This window comes from Myotis nattereri (genome assembly GCF_964212035.1).
Source record: "Myotis nattereri genome assembly, chromosome: 12".
Taxonomy (NCBI): domain Eukaryota; kingdom Metazoa; phylum Chordata; class Mammalia; order Chiroptera; family Vespertilionidae; genus Myotis; species Myotis nattereri.
Genome location: NC_138087.1, coordinates 24,698,660 through 24,721,377, shown reverse-complemented (window position 1 = coordinate 24,721,377; position 22,718 = coordinate 24,698,660). Strand labels below are relative to the sequence as shown.

At 38.4% G+C, this 22,718-nt stretch overlaps 1 protein-coding gene across 1 annotated transcript in view; it reads left to right on the top strand.

Annotated features, from left to right (window-relative positions):
- The window catches only part of CNTLN (centlein), a 262,892-nt gene that overhangs the window by 64,259 nt on the left and 175,915 nt on the right, over nt 1–22,718 (top strand). Inside the window, exons 4-6 of the mRNA XM_081104268.1 lie at nt 8,763–8,897; nt 9,483–9,662; nt 18,074–18,207. Of these exons, the coding sequence (XP_080960394.1) occupies nt 8,763–8,897; nt 9,483–9,662; nt 18,074–18,207 (449 nt within the window). The remainder of the gene's footprint in view (nt 1–8,762; nt 8,898–9,482; nt 9,663–18,073; nt 18,208–22,718) is intronic.

The following is a 22,718-nucleotide window of genomic DNA, read 5'->3' as shown; positions in this document are numbered from 1 at the left end:
AGAAACACCAATCAGAAAGGATATATGCACCCCTATGTTCGTAGCAGCACAATTCACCATAGCCTAAGTGCCCATCAGTAGATGAATGGATTAGAAAACTGGGGTACATCTATACAATGGAATACTATGCTGCTGTAAAAAAGAAGGAACTCTTACCATTTTCAACGGCATGGATGGAAGTGGAGAGCATTATGCTAAGTGAAATAAGCCAGTCAATGAAAGAAAAATACCACATGATCACACTCATTCATGGATAATAGAGACCATTATAAAGTTTTGAACAATAATAGATACAGAGGCAGAGCTGCCTCAAACAGATTGTCAAACTGCAGCGGGAAGGCTGGGGAGGTTTGGGGGGCAGGAGGGAAGGGGGTTAGAGATCAACTGAAGGACTTGTATGCATGCATATAAGCATAACCAATGGACATAATACATTGGGGGGTATGGGATGCCAGGGGAGTGTCAAAGGCGGGGAAAAATAAAAGGACACATATGTAATACCCTTTTTTAATACTTTTAGCAATAAAAAAAATACAAAAAAAACCAAAAAAAAGAAAATAAAATAAAAAAAGAAAATGAATCATATTTTAATAAACACTGCCTTTATAATTATTTAAAAAAAAAGAAAAAAAAGATGAAGGAAAGGTTCTTGTGCCAGTAGTAGACAGTTATGAGAACAGTGGCTTTGTAATGCAGCTTGATATCTGGTATTGAGATCCCACCTATTTTGTTCTTCTTTCTCAGGATCGCTGCAGCTACTCAGGGTCTTTTTAAATTCCAGATGAATTTTTGGGGAGTTCATTCTAGGCCTATGAAATATGCCGTTGCTATTTTAATGGGGAGTGCGTTGAATTTATAGATTGCTTTGGGTAGTATGGACATTTTAATGATGTTGACTCTACCAATTCATGAACACAGAATGTTCTTCCATCTCTTTATGTCTTCCTCTATCTCTTTTTTCAGTGTCCTGTAGTTTTCCAAGTACAGGTCTTTTACCTCCTTCGTTAAGTTTATTTCTAGGTATCTTATTTTTTTTGGTGCGATGGCAAATGGGATTGTTTTTTTAGTCTCTTTTTCTCTAAGTTCACTATTGGTGTGTAGAAATGCCATAGATTTCTTGGCATTAATTTTGTATCCTGCTATATTGCCGAATTTCTTTATTAAGTCTAATTATTTTTTGATGGAGTCTATAGGGTTTTCTATGTACATGAACATATCATCTATAAATAAGGACAGTTTTATTTCTTCTTTTCCAATTTGGATGCTTTTTATTTCTTCTTCCTGTCTGATCACAATGGCTAGTACTTCCAGTACTATGTCGAACAGGAGTGGTGAGAATGGGCATCCCTGTCTTGTTCCTGTTTTTAGGGGAAATGGTTTTAGTTTTTGCCCATTGAGTATGATGTTGGCTGTAGGTTTGTCATATATGGCTTTTATTATGTTGAGGTATGATCCTTCTATTCCCACCTTGCTGAGAGTTTTTATCAAGAAAGGGTGTTGGATTTTGTCAAATGCTTTTTCTGCATCAATTGATATGACTGTGATTTTTATCTCTCAATTTTTTTATGTGATGAATCACGTTTATTGATTTGCGGATATTGTACCATCCTTGCATCCCCAGGATAAATCCTAGTTGGTCATGGTGTATGATCTTTCTGATGTACTGCTGGATCCGATTTGCTATAATTGTGTCGAGGATTTTGGCATCTATGTTCATGAGGGATATTGGCATGTAATTCTCTTTCATTGTGTTGTCTTTATCTGTCTTTGGACTTATTTTAAAACTAGAGGCCTGGTGCACAAAATTCCTGCAAGGGTAGGGTCCCTAGGCCTGGCCGGCTATCAGGGCCAATCTGTGTGGCAACCAGTGGGGCGATCAGGGGGTCCCTGCAGGCACCTGCCTTGGCTGGCCTGATGCCTGCAGGCTGGGCGCAGCTCCTGTGTTGACATCCCTCTAGTGGTTAGTGCACATCATAGCGACCGGTCGTTCGCTGTTCGGTCAATTTGCATATTAGGCTTTTATTATACAGGATGGCTACTTTTCACTTCTCCCTATACGAAGCAGAAAGGGATTTTTCTCCAATCTTCCCTCTGATAACCAGGGTCAAGTACATAAAACTCATGAAAGGTTGGAGCTCCCCTAGGACTGGCCCTCCTGGACTTTTTAACTCTCAAACATATCTACACTGATCCTCCAACAATTCATTAATTATAGATTAGGTTTTTCCTACCCTGGTACTGGTTACCCATGAAGTTTTCTGCTCCTGGATTTCTGCTCTGGTAACCTGTGATTCTCTGTATCTGTCTGTTTGACTCTCCAGTTTTGGGAACAGTTGTTTGCCCTATGACCTCAGTTATCTGATGGATCTAAAAGGAGTTGTTGATTTTCAGTGTGTTCAGCTTTTTCATGTGTTGAATAGGAGAGATGACTTCCAAGTTCCTTACATGGGTTAGAAACCAGGAAGTCCCTTCATTGTTTTTTTTTTTAAAATATATTTTATTGATTTTTTACAGAGAGGAAGGGAGAGAGATAGAGAGCTAGAAACATCGATGAGAGAGAAACATCGATCAGCTGCCTCCTGCACATCTCCTACTGGGGATGTGCCTGCAACCCAGGTACATGCCCTTGAGTGGAATCGAACATGGGACCTTTCAGTCCACAGGCTGACGCTCTATCCACTGAGCCAAACCGGTTTCGGCAGCCCTTCATTTTTTTTGTTTTACTGCATATAATTAAGTAGCTCAAGTATGACAACTCCTTTAGCTTATGTAACTCTTAAATTACTAGAAAGTTCACCCCAATTTAATAACTTAAAAAATTAAAAATATACTAGCTAATAAAATATAAATGAATAAATACATAAATTACTAAAAGTTACACAAAACACACACTATGTTTTTAGCTGCTTGCACAAAACTTTTATAGAAGTGCAGTCTAATATAACATAGTTAATTGATAGTTGTGTAAGCATTTTCATATAATTTCTTTTGGTAAGTCTATGCTTTTGCCTTTTCACTGTCAGTTATAAAATAAGTCATATAATAAATCCCCCTCCTAATATTGTATTAAATAATATGACTCTGCTAATAACCTATATATTGCATTTAATTAGATGATGGTTGCTCTTTAACATTATATTTCCCTGTTTCTTTACCTTCTTGGAAGCTCAAAAATAAGTTTAGGTTCTCAATTACAATTAGTTCTCCTACCCCATCCTCTTTCTCCATTCACCATTTATTTTAGTTGTGATTTCATTACTTGTCTTTTTTTTATTAAAACTTTCATGTCCATTTAAAAGTAGGTTATATAAATAATATATTAACTTTGCTCAAGTATTGCCTGATAGAGTTTTAAGTTTTATGCTGCTGCTCCGCCTTTTTTCCTGCTTCATACTCACTATCATTCTCTCCTTTACTCTATAGACTTCTCTTGACCATGCTGTAAATTATTAATTTCATGGCTTATTCATAATAAATTATTTGTTCCAGACATACTTTCTCTTGTCACCCTTTTTACTTTATGGTTCCTCTGAGTTCTTTTGCTATTTTAATATTAACCCAAGCCAGACCATTAAGAATGTACTCTATCTAGAAAAGTTAATTGAAAAAGTTTCATAAAGCTAAATTATAAAATGAACTGTAATTGTATATACCTATGCTTTTATTATTTAAAGTAGATCATTGAGGGCATATATTCTTACAAAAATATTTTGAATTATACTAAATTTTACAAATCTTTGAAGACTTAATTTATCAATATTCCTCTATTGGGAGTACACCTTTATCTAATTTATTACTTTAATGATTTTGTAATATAATATCAAATTTATCAAACTAATTACCAGAATGTGATAGTTTTGGTTAACTAATATGCCACTGTATTATGCTTTTTTATTCAAAAGTTAACATGATTGAATTTATAGTTCAGTTTCGATCTTAATCATAACCATTTAATAATTTGGTTTGGGAGACAGTATGAATACATAGAGGAAAAATTAGCAAGACTAGATAGTATATTAAGTGTCACATAAATAATGTAGGCAATACAGAAATTTAGAAATGGCTAAATTTCTGTGATAGTTAGGAAAGACTCATGGAGGAGATAGAAATTGAATTAGATGATGGAGGATAAGACTTAGATAATAGAAAAATGGGCTATGAATTGGGGATAGGCCCTATTTATGGATCTATTTTAATGCTGCTTGACTTATGTCAGACTCATTTTGATATAAACAGGAAATGGAAATGAAAACCATGTTGAGGTGTCATTTATATCTATTGGATTTATAAAAATTAACAACCTTGAGTCAAGTGTTGTTGCAAATGTGGAGCTGTTGAGAATTCTTGAAGTGCATCTAGCCTATGACCTAGCACTTTCACCTGTGAACATATATAATCTAGAGCAATGTTTTTCAACCTTTTTTAATATGATCCCCACATAGAAAAATATTATTTTAATTTATGAGTCAGTATACACTCATAAAATAAATGTTTTATATAATAATAGATATCCTTCTATGTCTATTAAAAGTAAAAATGTAACAAAGTTGATATTAAATATGACTTTTATAACATTTGCACAAAATAGAAATTACAAATTAAACACTGCAAAAAAATAGGAGATATTTCATTTAATATATAAAGTGTGTCTGCTTCTTTCATAAGTGTATTCTTTTTTTTAAAAATTAAACCTTTATTGTTCAGATTATTACATTTGTTCCTCTTTTTTTCCCCCCCATAACTCCCCTCCTCCCAGTTCCCGCCCCACCCTCCGCCCTCACTCCCCACCCACTGTCCTCATCCATAGGTGCACGATTTTTGTCCAGTCTCTTCCCGCATCTCCCACGCCCCTTTCCCCCCCAAGAATAGTCAGTCCATTCCCTTTCTATGTCCCTGATTCTATTATAATCACCAGTTCATTCTGTTCATCAGATTATTTATTCACTTGATTCTTAGATTCACTTGTTGATAGATGCATATTTGTTGTTCATAATTTGTATCTTTACCTTTTTCTTCCTCTTCTTCTTCTTAAAGGATACCTTTCAGCATTTCATATAATCCTGGTTTGGTGGTGATGAACTCCTTTAGCTTTTCCTTATCTGTGAAGCACTTTATCTGACCTTCAATTCTGAATGATAGCTTTGCTGGATAAAGTAATCTTGGTTGTAGGTTCTTGGTATTCATCACTTTGAATATTTCTTGCCAATCCCTTCTGGCCTGCAAAGTTTCTGTTGAGAAATCAGCTGACAGTCGTACGGGTATTCCCTTGTAGGTAACTGAGTTTCTTTCTCTTGCTGTTTTTAAGATTCTCTCTTTATCTTTTGCTCTTGGCATTTTAATTATGATGTGTCTTGGTGTGGTCCTCTTTGGATTCCTTTTGTTTGGGGTTCTCCGCGCTTCTTGGACCTGTAAGTCCATTTCTTTCACCAGGTGGGGGAAGTTTTCTGTCATTATTTCTTCAAATAGGTTTTCAATATCTTGCTCTCTCTCATCTTCTGGCACCCCTATAATTCTGATGTCGGTACGCTTGAAGCTGTCCCAGAGGCTCCTTACACTATCCTCGCATTTTTGGATTCTTTTTTCATTTTGCTTTTCCGGTTGGGTGTTATTTGCTTCCTCGCATTTCAAATCATTGACTTGATTCTTACGCTCCTCTGGTCTGCTGTCGGGAGTCTGTATAATATTCGTTATTTCAGTCCGTGTATGCTTAATTTCTAGTTGGTTCCCCAATATAACATCGAGGGTCTCATTAGTTTTCTTGTAGATCTCATTAAGTTTATCAGCGGCTTCTAAACAGTTCTTGAGAGACCTTAAAAGTGTGGTTCTGAACTCTATATCTTCCATTGACAATTTTGTCCTGTTTGTCTCCGCATTTTGTTATGCTTCCTTGGTGCACCCCCTAGTGGTCTTTGTGTGCAGTCTTGGTAGTTAATACCAGGGAGGGTTTGACCTCCAGGCCAAGTTGCTATGAGAATCAGCTGTTTCTGCAGTGAGAGACCTTCTGTCCTCTAGGGAGGTGCTAATCTAGCCTTTGCCTGAGGCTATCCGGCAAATGCCTCTGTGCAGGGCTTGGGCGCGGAGGGTCTTACAGGATCAATAGGGTGGGCCGGAGAGAGCAGTTATGGCGGCTCTCAGTCCTGTCCCCAGGGGCTCTGCCTCTCTGAGTCCCAGCAACCACTGCAAAGCTCGGAGAGAAAGCTGCACTCGCTCTGACCAAAGCCAGACAGTCCCGCTTCTCCCGTTTGAGTCTGGGTCCCTAAAGACTCGCCCATATCTGGAGCTCAGAGTCTGCGACTCCCTCCCGATTGAAAACGCCAACCGCGCCCTCCACCGCCAGCCAGCTCTGCGCACTCCGCACCTCAGAATTTGACTTCAGCACTGCGCCTCCTCTGAGTGTCCGTATGCGTTTCTCTTTCCTCCTAGTTGTAGGACTTCCACTCAGCCAGCGTTCCTGTGGTTCTGGGTGATGTCCCTTCCGTTTTTTGGTTTCACTTTTGAAGTAGTTGTTCAAAGCAGCAAACTCCGGCGTTAACCTATGCTGCCATCTTGGTTCCTCTCATAAGTGTATTCTTATGGGCATAGTTTTTGGTAAGAATTTGAGCATATCACTTTGATATTTTTATTGTATTCTATTCCCCTTAAAAATGCTGATTATGATGACCCATTACTAGATTACAATTGATTTAATTACCCATTACTAGATTACAATCTGTAATGTAAATTGAGCAAAAATAGCATGCCACAGAATATGTGTAGTATGGTTTAATTTATATAAAGTTCAAAAATAAGCTAAACTGTGTAATATAGTTTAAATAGGGATACGTATTTAAATAAATGTATACATACACATTGAATAATTATAAAGGCAGTGGTTATTAAAATACATTTCATTTTCAAAATTGAGCTCTCAGCTGTTAAAGTGTGTATACATTTTTGGGAGACTATGTATATGTCTTCAAACTATAAGGAAAAGCAAGAGAACAGTGAGAACCAAAGTTTCAGGACAATGCTTACCCCTGTAAGAGGATCAGGGGACATACTAGTACATGAGCCTTCAAAGATAATGATAAAGTTGTCTTTTTTAATTGGTAGTTATGGATACAGGGCTGCTCTTTTTATTGTTTCTTAATACCTTACACACTTATCATGGATTATTTTTCTATATACAGTTATGTATCACATAATAACCTTTAGGTCAGTGGAGAACCACATATACTACAGTGGTCCCATATGATTGTAATGGAGCTGAAAAATTCCTATTGCCTAGAAATTTTATCATAGACATCATACTGTGGTAGCACAGCACCTTGTGTGTTTCTGGTCATTCTCGTGTAAACAAACTTACTGTACTGAGATTCATATAACGGTATATAGTACATACAATTACAGTGGTAGGCCATTCCATATAAGTTTGTGTAAGTATATTCTATGATATTTACGTAAAAATAAAATCGCCTAATGGTGCATTTTTCAGAACATATTTCTATTATTAAGTTGTCCATTACTGTATTTAGTGTTTAAAATACTTTTAAGTAGAAGTAAAAGAAAATCACTTTACATTATAATTTTAAGAAATTAGAATATAGGAAATACCCTCGTTTTATTCCTTAGACTCACATTTTTCATCCTACCCCTGATTCATACTTTAAGTTCATCCCTAAGTCCTTTAGAGAGTGTTTATTATCAGTAAATATGGAAGTGCAAAATAAATTGAGATTTAGGGATCATATGACCATCAGTGATAGATCAGTGATGGAAAAAAGGTTAGAGGTTTCTACTGAATATATTACTTAATAAGAAAACAATGTGCTGATATCTTGGTTGAAAGGCAGATGGAGCTTGAAGGAAGGATGATGTTAAGAATGACTTGGAGGCTTTAAAAAAAATGTGTATAGCCAGATAATAGGATTTAATAACTATTAGTTGAAAAAATGGATGGATTGACAAAAGTTGAAGTTTAAGAAAGAGATAGTATCAGAATATGTATTTCATTTGTATCATGTTAGTTTGAGGTGATAGCAGATAATCCAAGTGGAGGTATTGTATAGAAAGTTGAAAATGTGGGTTGGTGATTAGGAGAGAGTCAGGGCTGGATTATAAATTATGTAGTCCTTTCAAACATCGATGAGACCATAAGCTATGAGGGTGGGTACATTTTCTGAGAGAAAAGCTATAAGGAGAGAAGTGGGAAACTAAGAATTGAGTCACGGATACATCCTTCAATTCAGTATAATTTTGATATCTCTGGCTGGTAAGAAGAATATTCAGTTAAAATTGTGAATTTTTAAATATTCTGAATATTCTTTCTATGGAGCAAGATATTTTTGGTACCAAATCAAACATGCCATTTTTATTCTTTTAAATTATTTACACCTTCAAAAAAACTGTAATTGTTTCATTTAAACATATTTTCTTTCAAATGATACTCAAAAGTATAATACTTATTTTAGTTAATATGCATTTTCCTAATTAGAATATTTTGTTTTTCTCTTATTCACACCTAAATCCTAAAAGTTTGCTTTCTGATTGTGGCTTAATATTTTGTATCTAGTTTTTATGTGGTCTATATTTTAAACTAATAAATAGATGCTGTACTTGGAGTTTACTTAAAAACCTGTGGGCATATCACAGGAAGAAAATGAGCATTGTTATTATGAAAGCTAGTTAATCCTTACATTTTAATTAAGGTGTGAATCGTTTTAGATGACATAAATTTTTCTTAGAAAAACCAGCTCACCAATAACTGATTTCTTTTTTTAAAGAGAGAATCAGGACTAAAACAGGACATAAATGACCTTGTAAAGCGGAAGATTGCAGTAGATGAAGAAAATGCTTTCTTAAGGAAAGAATTCAGTGACTTGCAGAAGAAATTTAAAGATAAAAGGCAAGAAGTTAAGGTGTGTTGACTTGTACATTGTTTTACAGTACTATTACTTTGAAGTTCTACTTTAAGCTTTGTCAGCTTTTGTGGCACAGAAAGTGACAACCTTGGAGGAAAAATTGCCTGAGGCTCTGATGTACCACAGTTTTCTCACATTCAAAAACTCTGAGAAAGATGCTTTAAAGCTAAGACTCCAAGCTTGATAACTTTCAGATAAATAGTTAATGATGGAAATGGAGCTAAGAAAGTAGGAGTGTGAATATGTGGCTTCTTGTAATTAGATTCTGATGGGACTGGCATTATTAATTGATAAAACCCTGGGAGTATATGTCTGTATGAGTCTCAAAAATAGCTGGGGACAGCATCAAAGGCAGCTTGATCAATTAATGGTCTCTTTGCAAATGTGTACTCATCAAAGCTGTCATCCAGTGAAAAAATATGATCTATCCACCTGCATGAAAAGAGGCCAATAAATGTATACAGGTGACCTTGGCTATCAAATATAGAAGAAGCTGCTGTGAGGGTAAAACTGCACAGTTTATATTTGCTGATTAGTGCTCACCATTTTTTTTTTTATCGGCCCTATGGCACTGTTCTGTAGGACAGTAAAGAGTGTATACAGAATAAGGAAGAACAAAACAGACTGGTTATAAAAGACCTGGAAGAGGAAAATGAGAAATTAAGTACCCGCTGTGTTGACCTGCTAAATGACCTGGAGAGACTGAGGAAGCAGGAAGCTCATTGGAAAAAAGAAAAATATAGCATTGATGCAAAAATAAAGGTATGCAATCAGAATGGAATTGACCCTGTGATTTTGGACCTAACTTCTCACTGGAAGTTTATTATATGTTATTTTCTTTAAATAGCAAGTTATATAGTCAAATCCAGCAATGGGACTAGTATTAATTTATATTCCTTCACTTAAGACCCACAGCTTTTTAAAAATTGATGTTGCAAAGCAGGAAACTGACTTCAAATATTTATCTATAATATAATCACTAAAAATAAATGATATTGCATTTTGAAAGAAAACATGTTTTAGAAATATTAGTATCATGAATTTTTACTCTTTTCAGTTAGGGCTTAAATTTACAGATAAAGGCTAGAATTCATTGGAATATAGCTTTAAAACTATTTTCAAGGCCTTTAAAAAAGTTAAAAAAGCACAAGACAGTTAAAAAAATACTCATATGAGTTTGAAAATGGTTTTTTCTTTGGCTTAAGAGGGCCTATTCATAGTAAAATCTTATTTTATAGAATATATAGGTGCAGTCAGTCTTTATAATATTCTTACACTCTTTTGATCAGTATTTTTCAAAATAATATGTTTTTGTGACTTTCTTGGTCTTGGGAATGTTATGTTCATTTTTCCCCATCAAATGTTAGGTTTTTCTTTTCCCCAGATTTTGTTGAAAAGGCCAGAAATGTATCTTAGTGCTAGCAAATATGATAGTCCCTTTATGTATACACACATAAAAAAGAATATATAAAAACACACATATAGATTTATTTTTTTCTTTTCAGCATTTTTCCCAACTGTCTTGGTTCTAAAAATTTGTACATTATCTGAAATTTTCTAAGTCATATAATTATATGCTGCTTCTTTCCTCTCTAAAATATTAATTGACATGTAATTTACATATCTTGTATTGAATCCATTTAAGTGTACAGTTCAGTAGTTTTAGTTTATGCATAGTTGAGCAACTATTGCCACAATTAATTTGAAATCATTTTCATCATCCCCAAAAGAAATCCTGTAACCTTAAGCAATCACTACTCATTTATCCTTAGCTCCACAAAGGATTAGTAGATAACCACTAATCTTTCTTTCTCTATAGATTCTTCTATTCTAACTAAAATCATAGTATGTGATCTTTTGTGACTGACTTCTGCCACTTAGAATAATGTTTTCAGGATTTATCCATGGTGTAGCATGTATTAGTGCTTCATCCTTTTTTATTGTTGATTGATATTCCATCTTATAGATGTTCAACATTTTATTTATCACTAGTATATGGACACTTGTGTTATGAATAATGCTGCTCTGAACATTTGTATACAATATTTTGTATGTAAATACATATGTCTTCATTTTTCTTAGGTACATAACAAGAAATGAGATCACTGAGCCTTAGTGTAACTCTGTCCTTGAGAGAGAGAGAGAGAGAGAGAGAGAGAGAGAGAGAGAGAGAGAGAGAGAGAGAAACATTGGTATAAGAGAGACACTTTGATTGCTTGCCTCCTGCATGTGCCCTGACCAGGGCCAGGATTGAACCTGCAACACAGGCACATGCCCTTGCCTGGGAATCGAACTTAGGATCCTTAGGTGTGCAGTCTGATGCTCTAACCACTGAGAACACTGGCCAGAGGAGGTCATGTCTATTTAATTATAGTCTTCCTTGTGGATACAAAATGGCTTCTCAATGGGTTTTGATTGTATTCCCTGATGTTGAACATCTTTTCATATGTATTGGCCATTGTATGTTTTTTGAATAAATGTGTATATCTTTGGAAAAATGTGTGTTCATTTCTTTTGCTTATATTCTGGATACAAGTCTCGTTTTAGCTATACAATTCTCAAGTGTTTTTTTCTTCTGTAATAATATTATTTCAAGCACAAAAATTTTAACTTTTGATGATACTGAATTTATCAACATTTTGTTCCCTATGTTTTTTGTGTCATATCAGAGAAACTGTTGACTGAGCCAAGATCATGAAAGTGGACATATATATTTATCTTCAGTAGCATACACAATTTTTCTCCTATATTGCTCTTTCCCTTCATGTTATTTTTATGTTACTAGAGGCCCGGTGCACGAAATTCATGCACAGGGCAGGGTGTGTTTTCCTCAGCCCAGCCTGCACCCTCTCCAATCTGGGACCCTCGAGGGATGTCCGACTGCCCATTTAGGTCCGATTCCACTTGGGATCGGACCTAAACGGGCAGTCGAAGTGGGATCGGACCTAAACGGGCAGTCGGACATCCCTCTCACAATCCAGGACTGTTGGCTCCCAACTGCTTGCCTGCCTGCCTGCCTGCCTGCCTGCCTGATTGCCCCTAACCACTCCCCTGCCAGCCTGATCGACACTTAACTGCTCCTATGCCGGCCCGATTGCCCCTAACTGCCCTCCCCCGCCAGCCTGGTCACCCCTAACTGCCCTCCCCTGCTGGCCTGGTTGCCCCTAATTGCTCTCCCTTGCAGGCCTGGTCCTCCCTAACTACCCTCCCCTATAGGCCTGGTCCCCCCCAACTGCCCTCCCCTGCAGACCAGGTTCCCCCCAACTGCCCTCCCCTGCAGGCCTGGACACCCCTAACTGCCCTCCCCTGCAGGCCTGGTCACTCCTAACTGCCCTTCCCTGCAGGCCTGGTCCCCCCAACTGCCCTCCTCTGCAGGCCTGGTCCCCCAACTGCCCTACCCTGCAGGCCTGATTCCCCGCAACTGCCCTCCCCTGCTGGCCATCTTGTGTCCACATGGGGGCGGCCATGTTGTGTGTTGGAGTGATAGTCAATTTGCATATTACTCTTTTTTTAGTAAAATTGTGTGCCCTGTAGCATAGATTAGTAATTTTTATTTGCTTGTCATTTAATCATGTAGGAAATAAAAAGCAGTTACCAAATATGCAGTAATATTGGCTTTTATATTTCCCCACATATTTTCCTTTATTGGAGTCTCTGTTTCTTCATATGGCTTTCAGTTACTGTTTTGCATCCTTTTATTTCAATCTAAATGTTTAGCATCTCTCCTAAGACAGATCCAGCTTCATCAGCTTTTGCTTATCTATAAATACCTTAATTACTCTCTAAATTTTGAAAACACTTATGCTGGGTATAAAATTCAATGTCATCAATTCTTTTATATCATTAAATATGTCGTTCCACTGCCTCCTGCTTCTATGAATTTTTATTATAAATCAGCTATTAATCTCATTAATGTCCCTTGTATATGACAAGTAACTCTCTGTTGTTGCTTTCAAGATTCTCTCTTTGCTTTTAGTTGAATTTCAAAGTTTTATTACAGTGTATCTCAATATGGGTGTCTTTATATTGATCTTACTTGGAGTTCATTGAGGTCTTTAGGTTTTTATATGCAAATCTCATATCAAAGTTGGGAAGTGTTTGGTCATTATTTTTTCAAATCTTATTTTTTTTGCTGTTTTCTGTCTCATCTTTTGGGACTCCTATAATGTGTATGTTGATTTTCTTAATGGTGCTCCACTGACCCCATAAGAACTATTCATTTTTCATTTTTCCTTCTTCTCAAAATCAATAATTTCACAGGTTATATCTCTACTTTACTGATTCTTTCTTCTATCTGCTTATATTTGTTGTTGAACCCTCTGGTGTATTGTTCACATTTTGTTATTTTACATTTTAACAACAAAATTTGATTCTATTTTTTTAAATTCTTTATTCTTTAAAGTATTACATAAGTCTTCTTTTCCCCCAGTTGACCTCTCCCCAGCCACTCCCACTCTCAAGCACATACCCTCACTCCCCTACTGTCTGTGTCTATTGCTTATGCTCATATGCATCCATACACGTCCTTTGGTTGATCTCTTACTCTCTCTTCCCTCAGCCTACTCACTTAGGTTTGATGGTCTGTTCGATGCTTCTATGTCTCTGGCTCTATTTTGTTCATCAGTTTATGTTGTTCATTATAGTCCACAAATGAGTGAGATCTTGTGATATTTATCTTTCTCTGACTGACTTATTTTGCTTAGCATAATGCTCTCCAGTTCCATCCATGCTGTTGCGAATGGTAAGAATTCCTTCTTTTTTACAGTAGCATAGTATTCTATTGTGTAGACTTACCACTGTTTTCTAATCCACTCATCTGCTGACAGGCGCTTATGCTGATTCCAAATCTTAGCTATTGTAAATTGTGCTGCTATGAACATAGAGGTGCATATGTCCTTTCTGTGGGTGTTGCTGTTTTCTTGGGATATATTCCTAGAAGTGGGATCATGGGGTCAAATGGGAGTTCCATTTTTAATTTTTTGAGGAAACTCCATACTGTTTTCCACAAAGGCTGCATCAGTCTGCATTCCCACCAGCATTGCATGAGGGTTCCTTCTTCTCTGCATCCTCGCCAGCACTTATCATTTGTTGACTTGCTGATGATAGCCATTCTGACAGGTGTGAGATGGTACCTCATTGTTGTTTTGATTTTCATCTCTCAGATGATTAATGACTTTGAACATGTTTTCATGTTTCTTGGCCTTCTGTATGTCCTCTTTCGAAAAGTGTCTATTTAGGTCTATGCCCTTTTTTTTTTTTTATTGGATTATTTATCTTCCTTTTGTTAAGTTGTATGAGTTCCCTATAAATTTTGGAGCTTAAACCTTTATCTGAAATAGCATTGGCAAATATGTTCTCCCTTGCAGTGGGCTTTCTTGTTGTTTTGTTGGTGGTTTCTTTTGCTGTGCAGAAGCTTTTTATCTTGATATATTCCCATTTGTTTATTTTCTCCTTAGTTTCCATTGTCCTAGAGCTGTAATGGTAAAGATCTTGCTATGACATATGTCTGCTATTTTGCCGCCGATGGCTTCTAAGATTTCTATGGTTTCCCATCTTATATTTAAGCTCTTTATCCATTTTGAATTTGTTTTTGTGTATGGTGTAATTTGGTGACTAGTTTCTTTTCTTTTTTTTTGTATGTATCTGTCCAATTTTCCCAACACCATTTATTGAAGAGACTGTCTTGACTCCACTGTATGCTGTTGCCTCCTTTGTCAAATATTAATTGAGCATAATGGCTTTGGTCTATTTCTGGATTCTCTGTTCTGTTCCATTGGTCTATATGTCTGTTCTTGTGCCAGTACCAGGCAATTTTGAGAACCATGGCTTTGTAATATAGCTTGATATCTGGTACTGTGATCCCTCCAACTTTGTCCTTCTTTCTCAGGATTGCTGTGGCTATTTGGGGTCTTTTTTATTCCAGATTAATTTTTGGAGAGTTTGTTCTAGGTCTGTGAAATATGCCATTAGTATTTTAATGGGGATTGCATTGAATCTATAGATTGCTTTGGGTTGTATGGACATTTTAATGATGTTGATTCTTCCAATCCATGAACACGGTATGTTCTTCCATTTGTTTATGTCTTCCTCTATCTCTTTTTTCAGCATCATATAGTTTTTTGAGTACAGGTCCTTTACCTCTTTGGTTAAAATTATTCCTCTGTATCTTAATTTTTTGTTGCAATGGTAAATGGAATGTTTTTTTTAGTTTCTCTTTCTGTGAGTTCATTATTGGTGTATAAAAGAGCCATAGATTTCTGGGTGTTAATTTTGTATCCTGCTACATTGCCAGACTCACTTATTAAGTCTAGTATTTTGATCGAGTCTTTAGGGTTTTCTATGTACAGTGTCATACAATATCATATCATCTGTGAATAATGACAGTTTTACTTCTTTTCCAATTTTAATGCCTTTTATTTCTTCTTCATGTCCGATAGCTTTGGCTAGCACTTCCAGTACTGTGTTGAACTGGATTAGTGAGAGTGGGCATCCCTGCCTTGTTCCTGTTCTTAGGATGGTTTTATTTTTAGCCCATTAGGTATGATGTTGGCTGTAGGTTTGTCATATATGGCTTTTATTATGTTGAGGTATGATCCCTCTATTCCCACTTTGCTGAGAGTTTTTATCAGGAAAGGATGTTGGATTTTGTCAAATGTTTTTTGTGCATCAATTGATATGACTATGTGATTTTTGTCTCTCAATTTGTTTATGTTATGCATCATGTTTATTGATTTGTGGATATTGTACCATCCTTGCATCCCGGAATAAATCCCACTTGGTCATGGTGTATGATCTTTCTAATGTAATGCTGAATCTGATTTGCTAGAATTTTATTGAGGACTTTAGCATCTATGTTCATCAAGGATATTGGCCTGTAGTTCTCTCTTTGTGGTGTCTTTATCTGGTTTTGGTATTAGGGTGCTAATGATGCTGGCTTCATTGAAAGAGCTTGGTAGTGTGCCTTCCTCTTGAAATTTTTGGAGTAGTCTGAGGAGGATAGGTTTTAGTTTTTTGAATGCTTGGTAGAACTCACCTGTAAAGTCATCCAGACCAAGGCTTTTGTTTGCTCGAAGTTTTTTTGATAATTGTTTCAATTTCATCAGTAGTTATAAGCTTATTCTGTTGTTTTTTTTTTATTCTTCTTGATTGAGTTTTGGAAGCTTGTATTTTTTAGGAATATATCCATTTCGTCTAGGTTGTCCAGTTTGCTGGAAGAGTTGTTCGTGGTATTTTTTTTTTTATATAATCTTTTGTCTTTCTGTGGGGTCAGTTGTTATTTCACCTCTTTCATTTCTGATTTTTTTTTTTATTTGGGTCCTCTCTCTTTGTTTCATGGTGAGCCTGGCTAGAGGTTCATCAATCTTGTTTATCCTTTCAAAGAACCAGCTCTAAGTTTCATTGATCTTTTGTATTGTTTTTTTGGTCTCCATGTTGTTTATTTCCTTTCTGGTCTTTATTATTTCCTTCCTTCTGCTCACTCTGAGCTTTTCTCATTGTTCTCTTTCTGGTTCTTTAAGTTATACAGTTAGATAATTTATTACCATTTTTTCTTGTTTTTTGAGGTAGGCCTGTAGAACTATGAACTTTCCTCTCAGAACTACTTTCACTGTGTCCCATAGATTTTGGATTGGGGTGTTTTCATTATCATTTGTTGCCATGATGCTTTTAATTTCTTCTTTGATCTCTTTGGTAACCCAATCATTGTTTAATAGCATGCTATTTAGCCTCCACGTGTTTAATTTCTTTCATTGTTTTTATTGTAGTTGATTTCTAATTTTATGCCATTATGATCTAAGAAGATGCTTGATATGATTTCTATCCTCTTGAATTTGAAGAGACTTTGCCTGTGTCCTAATATGTGGTCTGTCTTTGAAAATGTCCCGTGTGCACTTGAGAAGAATGTATATTCTGAGCTTTGGGGTAAATTCTTTTTTTAAAAAAAATAAACAAAAAACAACAACTTTATTGTTGAAAGTATTACATATGTCTTCCTTTTTCCCCATTGACCTCTGCCAGTATTTTTTTTTTTTTAAGATTACTGTAGCTTTGGCTGCATTGCTCAGTTGGTTGAAGCATCGTCCAGTAAACTAAAAAGGATGTGGGTTTGATTTCATTCAGGGCACATACCTACATTGTGGGTTCCAACCTGGTTGGGGTACGTACAGGAGGCAACTGATGTCTCTCGCTTCTTCTCTCTCTCTCTCTCTCTCTCTCTCTCTCTCTCTCTCTCTCTCTCCCCCCTCTCCCTCTCTCCCCTCCTTCCTCTTTCTTTTTTCCTATCTGCCCCTCCCTCCCCCTCTCTCTAAAAAAAATCAATAAATGTGTTCTCAGGTGAGGATTAAAAAAAATTTATTCTAGCTACTGTAGGGTGAATCTAAGAGCATTGGAGCTTGGCTAGGGTAGATTTCTAAAGCCTGGTGTTCACTTTAGAAATAATGATTGTATGTTGTTTGTGTGGGCATACTGTATTATTAGATATAAAATTCATTTAATACTTTGTGAAAATAACTAAAATTAAATGTATAATATATTTTTGAGAAAATTATCTTTGAAAAGATAACATTAGGTTTTAAATAGTTTCAAAATGGAAGAAGATTTAGAGCACTATTAGCATGAAAAGGCCAACTTCGAAGAACTATAGGTGAAATTTCACTACAATCAAGAGAACTCAGCATGATCTCAGTCTCAAACATTATAAAATTATTTTGATATCCTTGTTTGCAGTACTGTCTTTTCTTCTCTGAGTGCATTTATGTGTGGGCAGTTAACATAGAGTAAATAATGAAATATCTGCCATTTTTCTTAGTTAATATTTAAGTAAATGAGTTCATTTTTTGTTCATGTAATTAAATTTTTTATTGTATGATAATTTCTTTTTTTAATTTTAATAAGTAAATTCCTACCTAGAATTTCAAGTTTATTTGTTTCAAATCATTAACTTTCATACAGGGAAGCCAGGATACTTTTTCATAGTCTGAAAAAAGCGTCTGTGACTACTATAAACGTAATTGCATCTACTAAATGTCTTAAAGTGAAAACAAACAAACAAAAAAACATCGAAAACACTACTTATTTTCACTGTCATTTTGTAAACTAATTAGTTAACTGTGCCAGACATTTTATTTCTTCTTATTTGATATTATATTAGACTTTTATATGTGTTCTAATTTCAGGCCTTTGAAGACAATTTAATGGAAGCAAGGAAAGAAATTGAAGTTTCACAGAGTAAATACAATGCTCTCTCATTACAGTTGACTAATAAACAGACTGAACTTATCCAGAAGGATATGGATATTACCCTGGTCAGGCAAGTATATTCAGTTTTTAATTTAACATTATAGAAATGTCATTAGTTATGGAGAATGGTAGCATTTCTGTTTATTGTTAATACCACAAAATTACAAAAATATGTCTTCTGTGGGTACATATGTTTGTGCATTGACACTATCTGAAATTATATACACCAAACGGGAATATTTGTTGGGGAGAATGAGCAGTTTCATAGGATTTGCAAAAGCATGCTCCAAGAGTAGCCTTGTTTCAGTTTTTAAATAAAAAAAACCCATTTATTTTCTTTAAAAATTCCTAGCTATATATAATATAATTATTGTTACAATGAAAAATAATGATAAACCCATTTTTTATTTTTATTACATTCTAAATAGTTTTAGTTTGTGAAATATTAATTCTGTATCAAAATAGTTAATTTTATAGTACTAAGCATAAAGTAGGATTACTTGAAAAACTTGTGTTTTTAAGCATTTTGAAAGATTTTAAACTACCTATTAATTTAATTCATAATTACCTTTATCAGAAAATAGTGTTAAAGTATAAACATATAAATATATATATACACATATACAAATATGTCATGTATATATACACATGTATGTATGTGTACATTTTTACTTAATTAAAATAAAATCATACAAAGATTATCATATCTCTGGTGCTACCAATATATAAAGATGTATATAACACACTTATATACATACAAGAGGCCCGGTGCACAAAAATTTGTGCATTCGGGGGGGAGAGGCGAGGCCCTCAGCCCGGCCTGTGCCCTCTCGCAGTCTGAGACCCCTCGGGAGATAACGACCTGCTGGCTTAGGCCTGCTCCCAGGTGGCAGAGGGCAGGCCCAATCCCTAGGTGCAGCCCCTGGTTGGGCTCAGAGCAGGGCCGATTGGGGAGTTGGGGTGCCGCCCGCTGTCACACTCAAGGCAGGGTCGATGGGGAGGTTGCGGTGCTACCCCCTGTCACGCACAGAGCAAGGTCGATCAGGGGGTTGGGGCGCTGCCTCCTGTCACACACAGAGCAGGGCCCATCAGGGGGGTTGGGGCTCCATACCCTGTCACGCACAGAGCAGGGCCAATCGGGGGTTGGGGCGCTGCCCCCTGTCACGCACAGAGCAGGGCCCATCAGGGGGTTGGGGAGCTCCCCCCATCAGGCACAGAGCAGGGCCGATCAGGGGATTGGGGAGCTCCCCCTGTCACGCACAGAGCAGGGCCGTTCAGGGGGTTGAGGAGCTCACCCCTGTCACTCACAGAGTAGGGCCGATAGCGGAGTTGGGGCACCGCCCTCTATCACCCACAGAGCAGGGCCGATCAGGTGGTTGGAGCGCCGCCACTGTCACACTCAGGGCAGGGCCGATGGGGAGGTTATGGCTCTAACCCATCACACACACAGCAGAGCACCTGGCGGGGGGGGGGGGGGCGGGGGTTGGGGCGCCACACCCTGTCACACACAGAGCCGCAGGGCAATCAGGGGGTTGGGGAGCTCCCCCCTATCAGGCACAGAGCAGGGCTGATCAGGGGGTTTGGGAGCCTTCCCCTGTCATGAAAGAGCAGGGCGGATAGGGAGGTTGTGGCCCCACCTCCTGTCACACACAGAGCCACAGGGCAATCAGGGGTTTTGGGTGGTGCCCCCTGTCACGCTGATCCTGGTGCCGGGAGGCCTCGCTGCTCTGCTGATCCGGTGCTGGGAGGCTTCACGGCTCCGCTGATCCCGGTGCTGGGAGGCATATTACCCTTTTACTATACAGGATAGAGGCCTGGTGCATGCGTGGGGGCCGGCTGGTTTGCCCTGAAGGGTGTCCTGGATTAGGGTTGGGGCCCCACTGGGGTGCATGGCCAGTCTGGGTGAGGGGATGATGGCTGTTTGCAGCTGGTCACACACCCTTCAGGGCAAACATATAGACAAGAACAGACATATAGATCAATGGAATAGAATAGAGAGCCCAGAAATGGGCCCGAACCAATATGCTCAATTAATATTTGACAAAGGAGGCAAGAACATACAATGGAGCCAAGATAGTCTCTTCAATAAATGGTGTTGGGAAAATTGGACAGATATATGCAAGAAAATAAAACTAGACCACCAGCTTACACCATACACAAAAATAAACTCAAAATGGATCAAGAACTTAAATGTACGACGGGAAACCATAAAAATTCTAGAAGAATCCAAAGGCAACAAAATCTCAGACATATGCTGAAGCAATTTCTTCACTGATACAGCTCCTAGGGCACTTGAAACTAAAGAGAAAATGAACAAATGGGACTGCATCAAAATATAAAGCTTCTGCACAGCAAAAGAAACCATCAACAAAACAAGAAAGCCCACTGCGTGGGAAAGCATATTTGCCAATGTCATATCTGATAAGGGCCTAATCTCCAAAATTTATAGAGAACTCATACAACTTATCAAAAGGAAGATAAACAATGTAATCAAAAATTGGGCAAAGGATCTAAATAGACACCTTTCAAAAGAGGACATTCAGAAAGCCAAGAGACATATGAAAACATGCTCAAAGTCACTAATTATCTGAGAGATGCAAATCAAAACAACAGTGAGGTACCATCTCACACCTGTCAGGCTGGCTATCATCAGCAAATCAACAAGCAATAAGTGTTGGAGAGGATGTGGAGAAAAAGGAACACTTGTGCACTGCTGGTGGGAATGCAGACTGGTGCAGCCACTATGGAAGACAGTATGGAGCTTCCTCAAAAAACTAAAAATGGAACTCCCATTTGACCCTGTGATCCCACTTCTAAGAATATATCCCAAGAAACCAGAAACACCAATCAGAAAGATATATGCACCCATATGTTCATAGCAGCACAATTCACCATAGCTAAGATCTGGAAACAGCCTAAGTGCCCATCAGTAGATGAATGGATTAGAAAACTGTGGTACATCTGCACGATGGAATACTATGCTGCTGTAAAAAAGAAGGAACTCTTACCATTTGCAACGGCATAGATGGAACTGGAGAGCATTATGCTCCGTGAAATAAGCCAGTCAATGAAGGAAAAATACCACATGATAACACTCATTCATGGACAATAAGGACCATTATAAACTTATGAACAATAATAGATACAGAGGCAGAGCTGCCTCAAACAGATTGTCAAACTGCAGCGCGAAGGCCGGGGAGGTTTGGGGGCAGGAAGGGGCGTAAGAGATCAACTGAAGGACTTGTATGCATGCATATAAGCATAACCAATGGACATAAGACACTGGGGGGCAGGTGAGGCCAGGGGATTGTCAAGGGCGGGGGAAAAAAAAGGACACGTATGTAATACCCTTTGTAATACTATAAGCAATCCTATCTAATAAAAGAGAAACATGGTAATTAGTGTAGGACTGCTACCCTTCCCATTGGCTAATCAGGGCAATATGCAGATTAACTGCCAGCCAAGATGGTGTCGGCAGCCAGGCAGCTTGAAACTAACATGAGGCTTGCTTGCTTCAGTGACGGAGGACTCCAATGTTCCCCGCCTGCCACTGCAGGCCTCTGAGCTGCAACTCTAAGCAACTATGTTACAAATATAGAAGCTAAACAAAACCCCAGAAACCTGCTTTAGTCTTCCGGGCTTCAGCCAGCAGGATCGCAACATTGTTTCAAATACAGAAGGTAAACAAAGGCCAGAAACCTGCTTTCAGCAGCGGAGGCCTAAGATCTGGAGCCAAGCATCAAAGCTAAAGCTGGCCCAGAATAAAAAAGAAAAAAAAGAAAAAAAGCAGCGGTTGGGAGCTTCAGTGACCCGCCAGCCTGAAAACAGCCCTCAGCCCCTCACCCAGACTGGCCAGGCACCCCAGTGGGGACCCCACCCTGAAGGGTGTGTGACCAGCTGCAAACAGCCATTATCCCCTCACCCAGGCTGGCCAGGCACCCCAGTGGGGCCCCAACCCTGATCCAGGACACCCTTCAGGGCAAACCAGCCGGCACCCACCCATGCACCAGGCCTCTATCCTATACAGTAAAAGAGTAATATGCCTCCCAGGACTGGGATCAGCGGAGCCGCGAGGCCTCCCGGCACTGGGATCAGTGTGACACGGGGCAGTGCCCAAACCTCCTGATTGTCCTGTGGCTGTGTGTGTGACAGGGGGTAGGGCCACAACCTCCCTATCCGCCCTGCTCTGTTCGTGACAGGGGGCAGCGCCCCAACCCCCTGATCGGCCCTGCTCTGTGTGTGACGGGGTAGAGCCATAACCACCCCATCGGCTCTGCCCTGAGTGTGAGAGTGGCGGCGCCCCAACCCCCTGATTGGCCCTGCTCTGTGGGTGAAAAAGGGCGGCGCCCCAACCCCCACCCCACGGGCCCTGCTCTGTGTGTGATGGGGTAGAGCCATAACCTCCCCATTGGCCCTGCCCTGAGTGTGACAGTGGCAGCGCCCCAACCCCCTGATCCGCCCTGCTCTGTGTGTGACAGGGGTCGCGCCGCAACCTCCCCATCGACCCTGCCTTGAGTGTGACAGGGGGCAGTGCCCCAACCCCCAAATCGGCCCTACTCTGAGCGTGACTGAGGGTGGCAT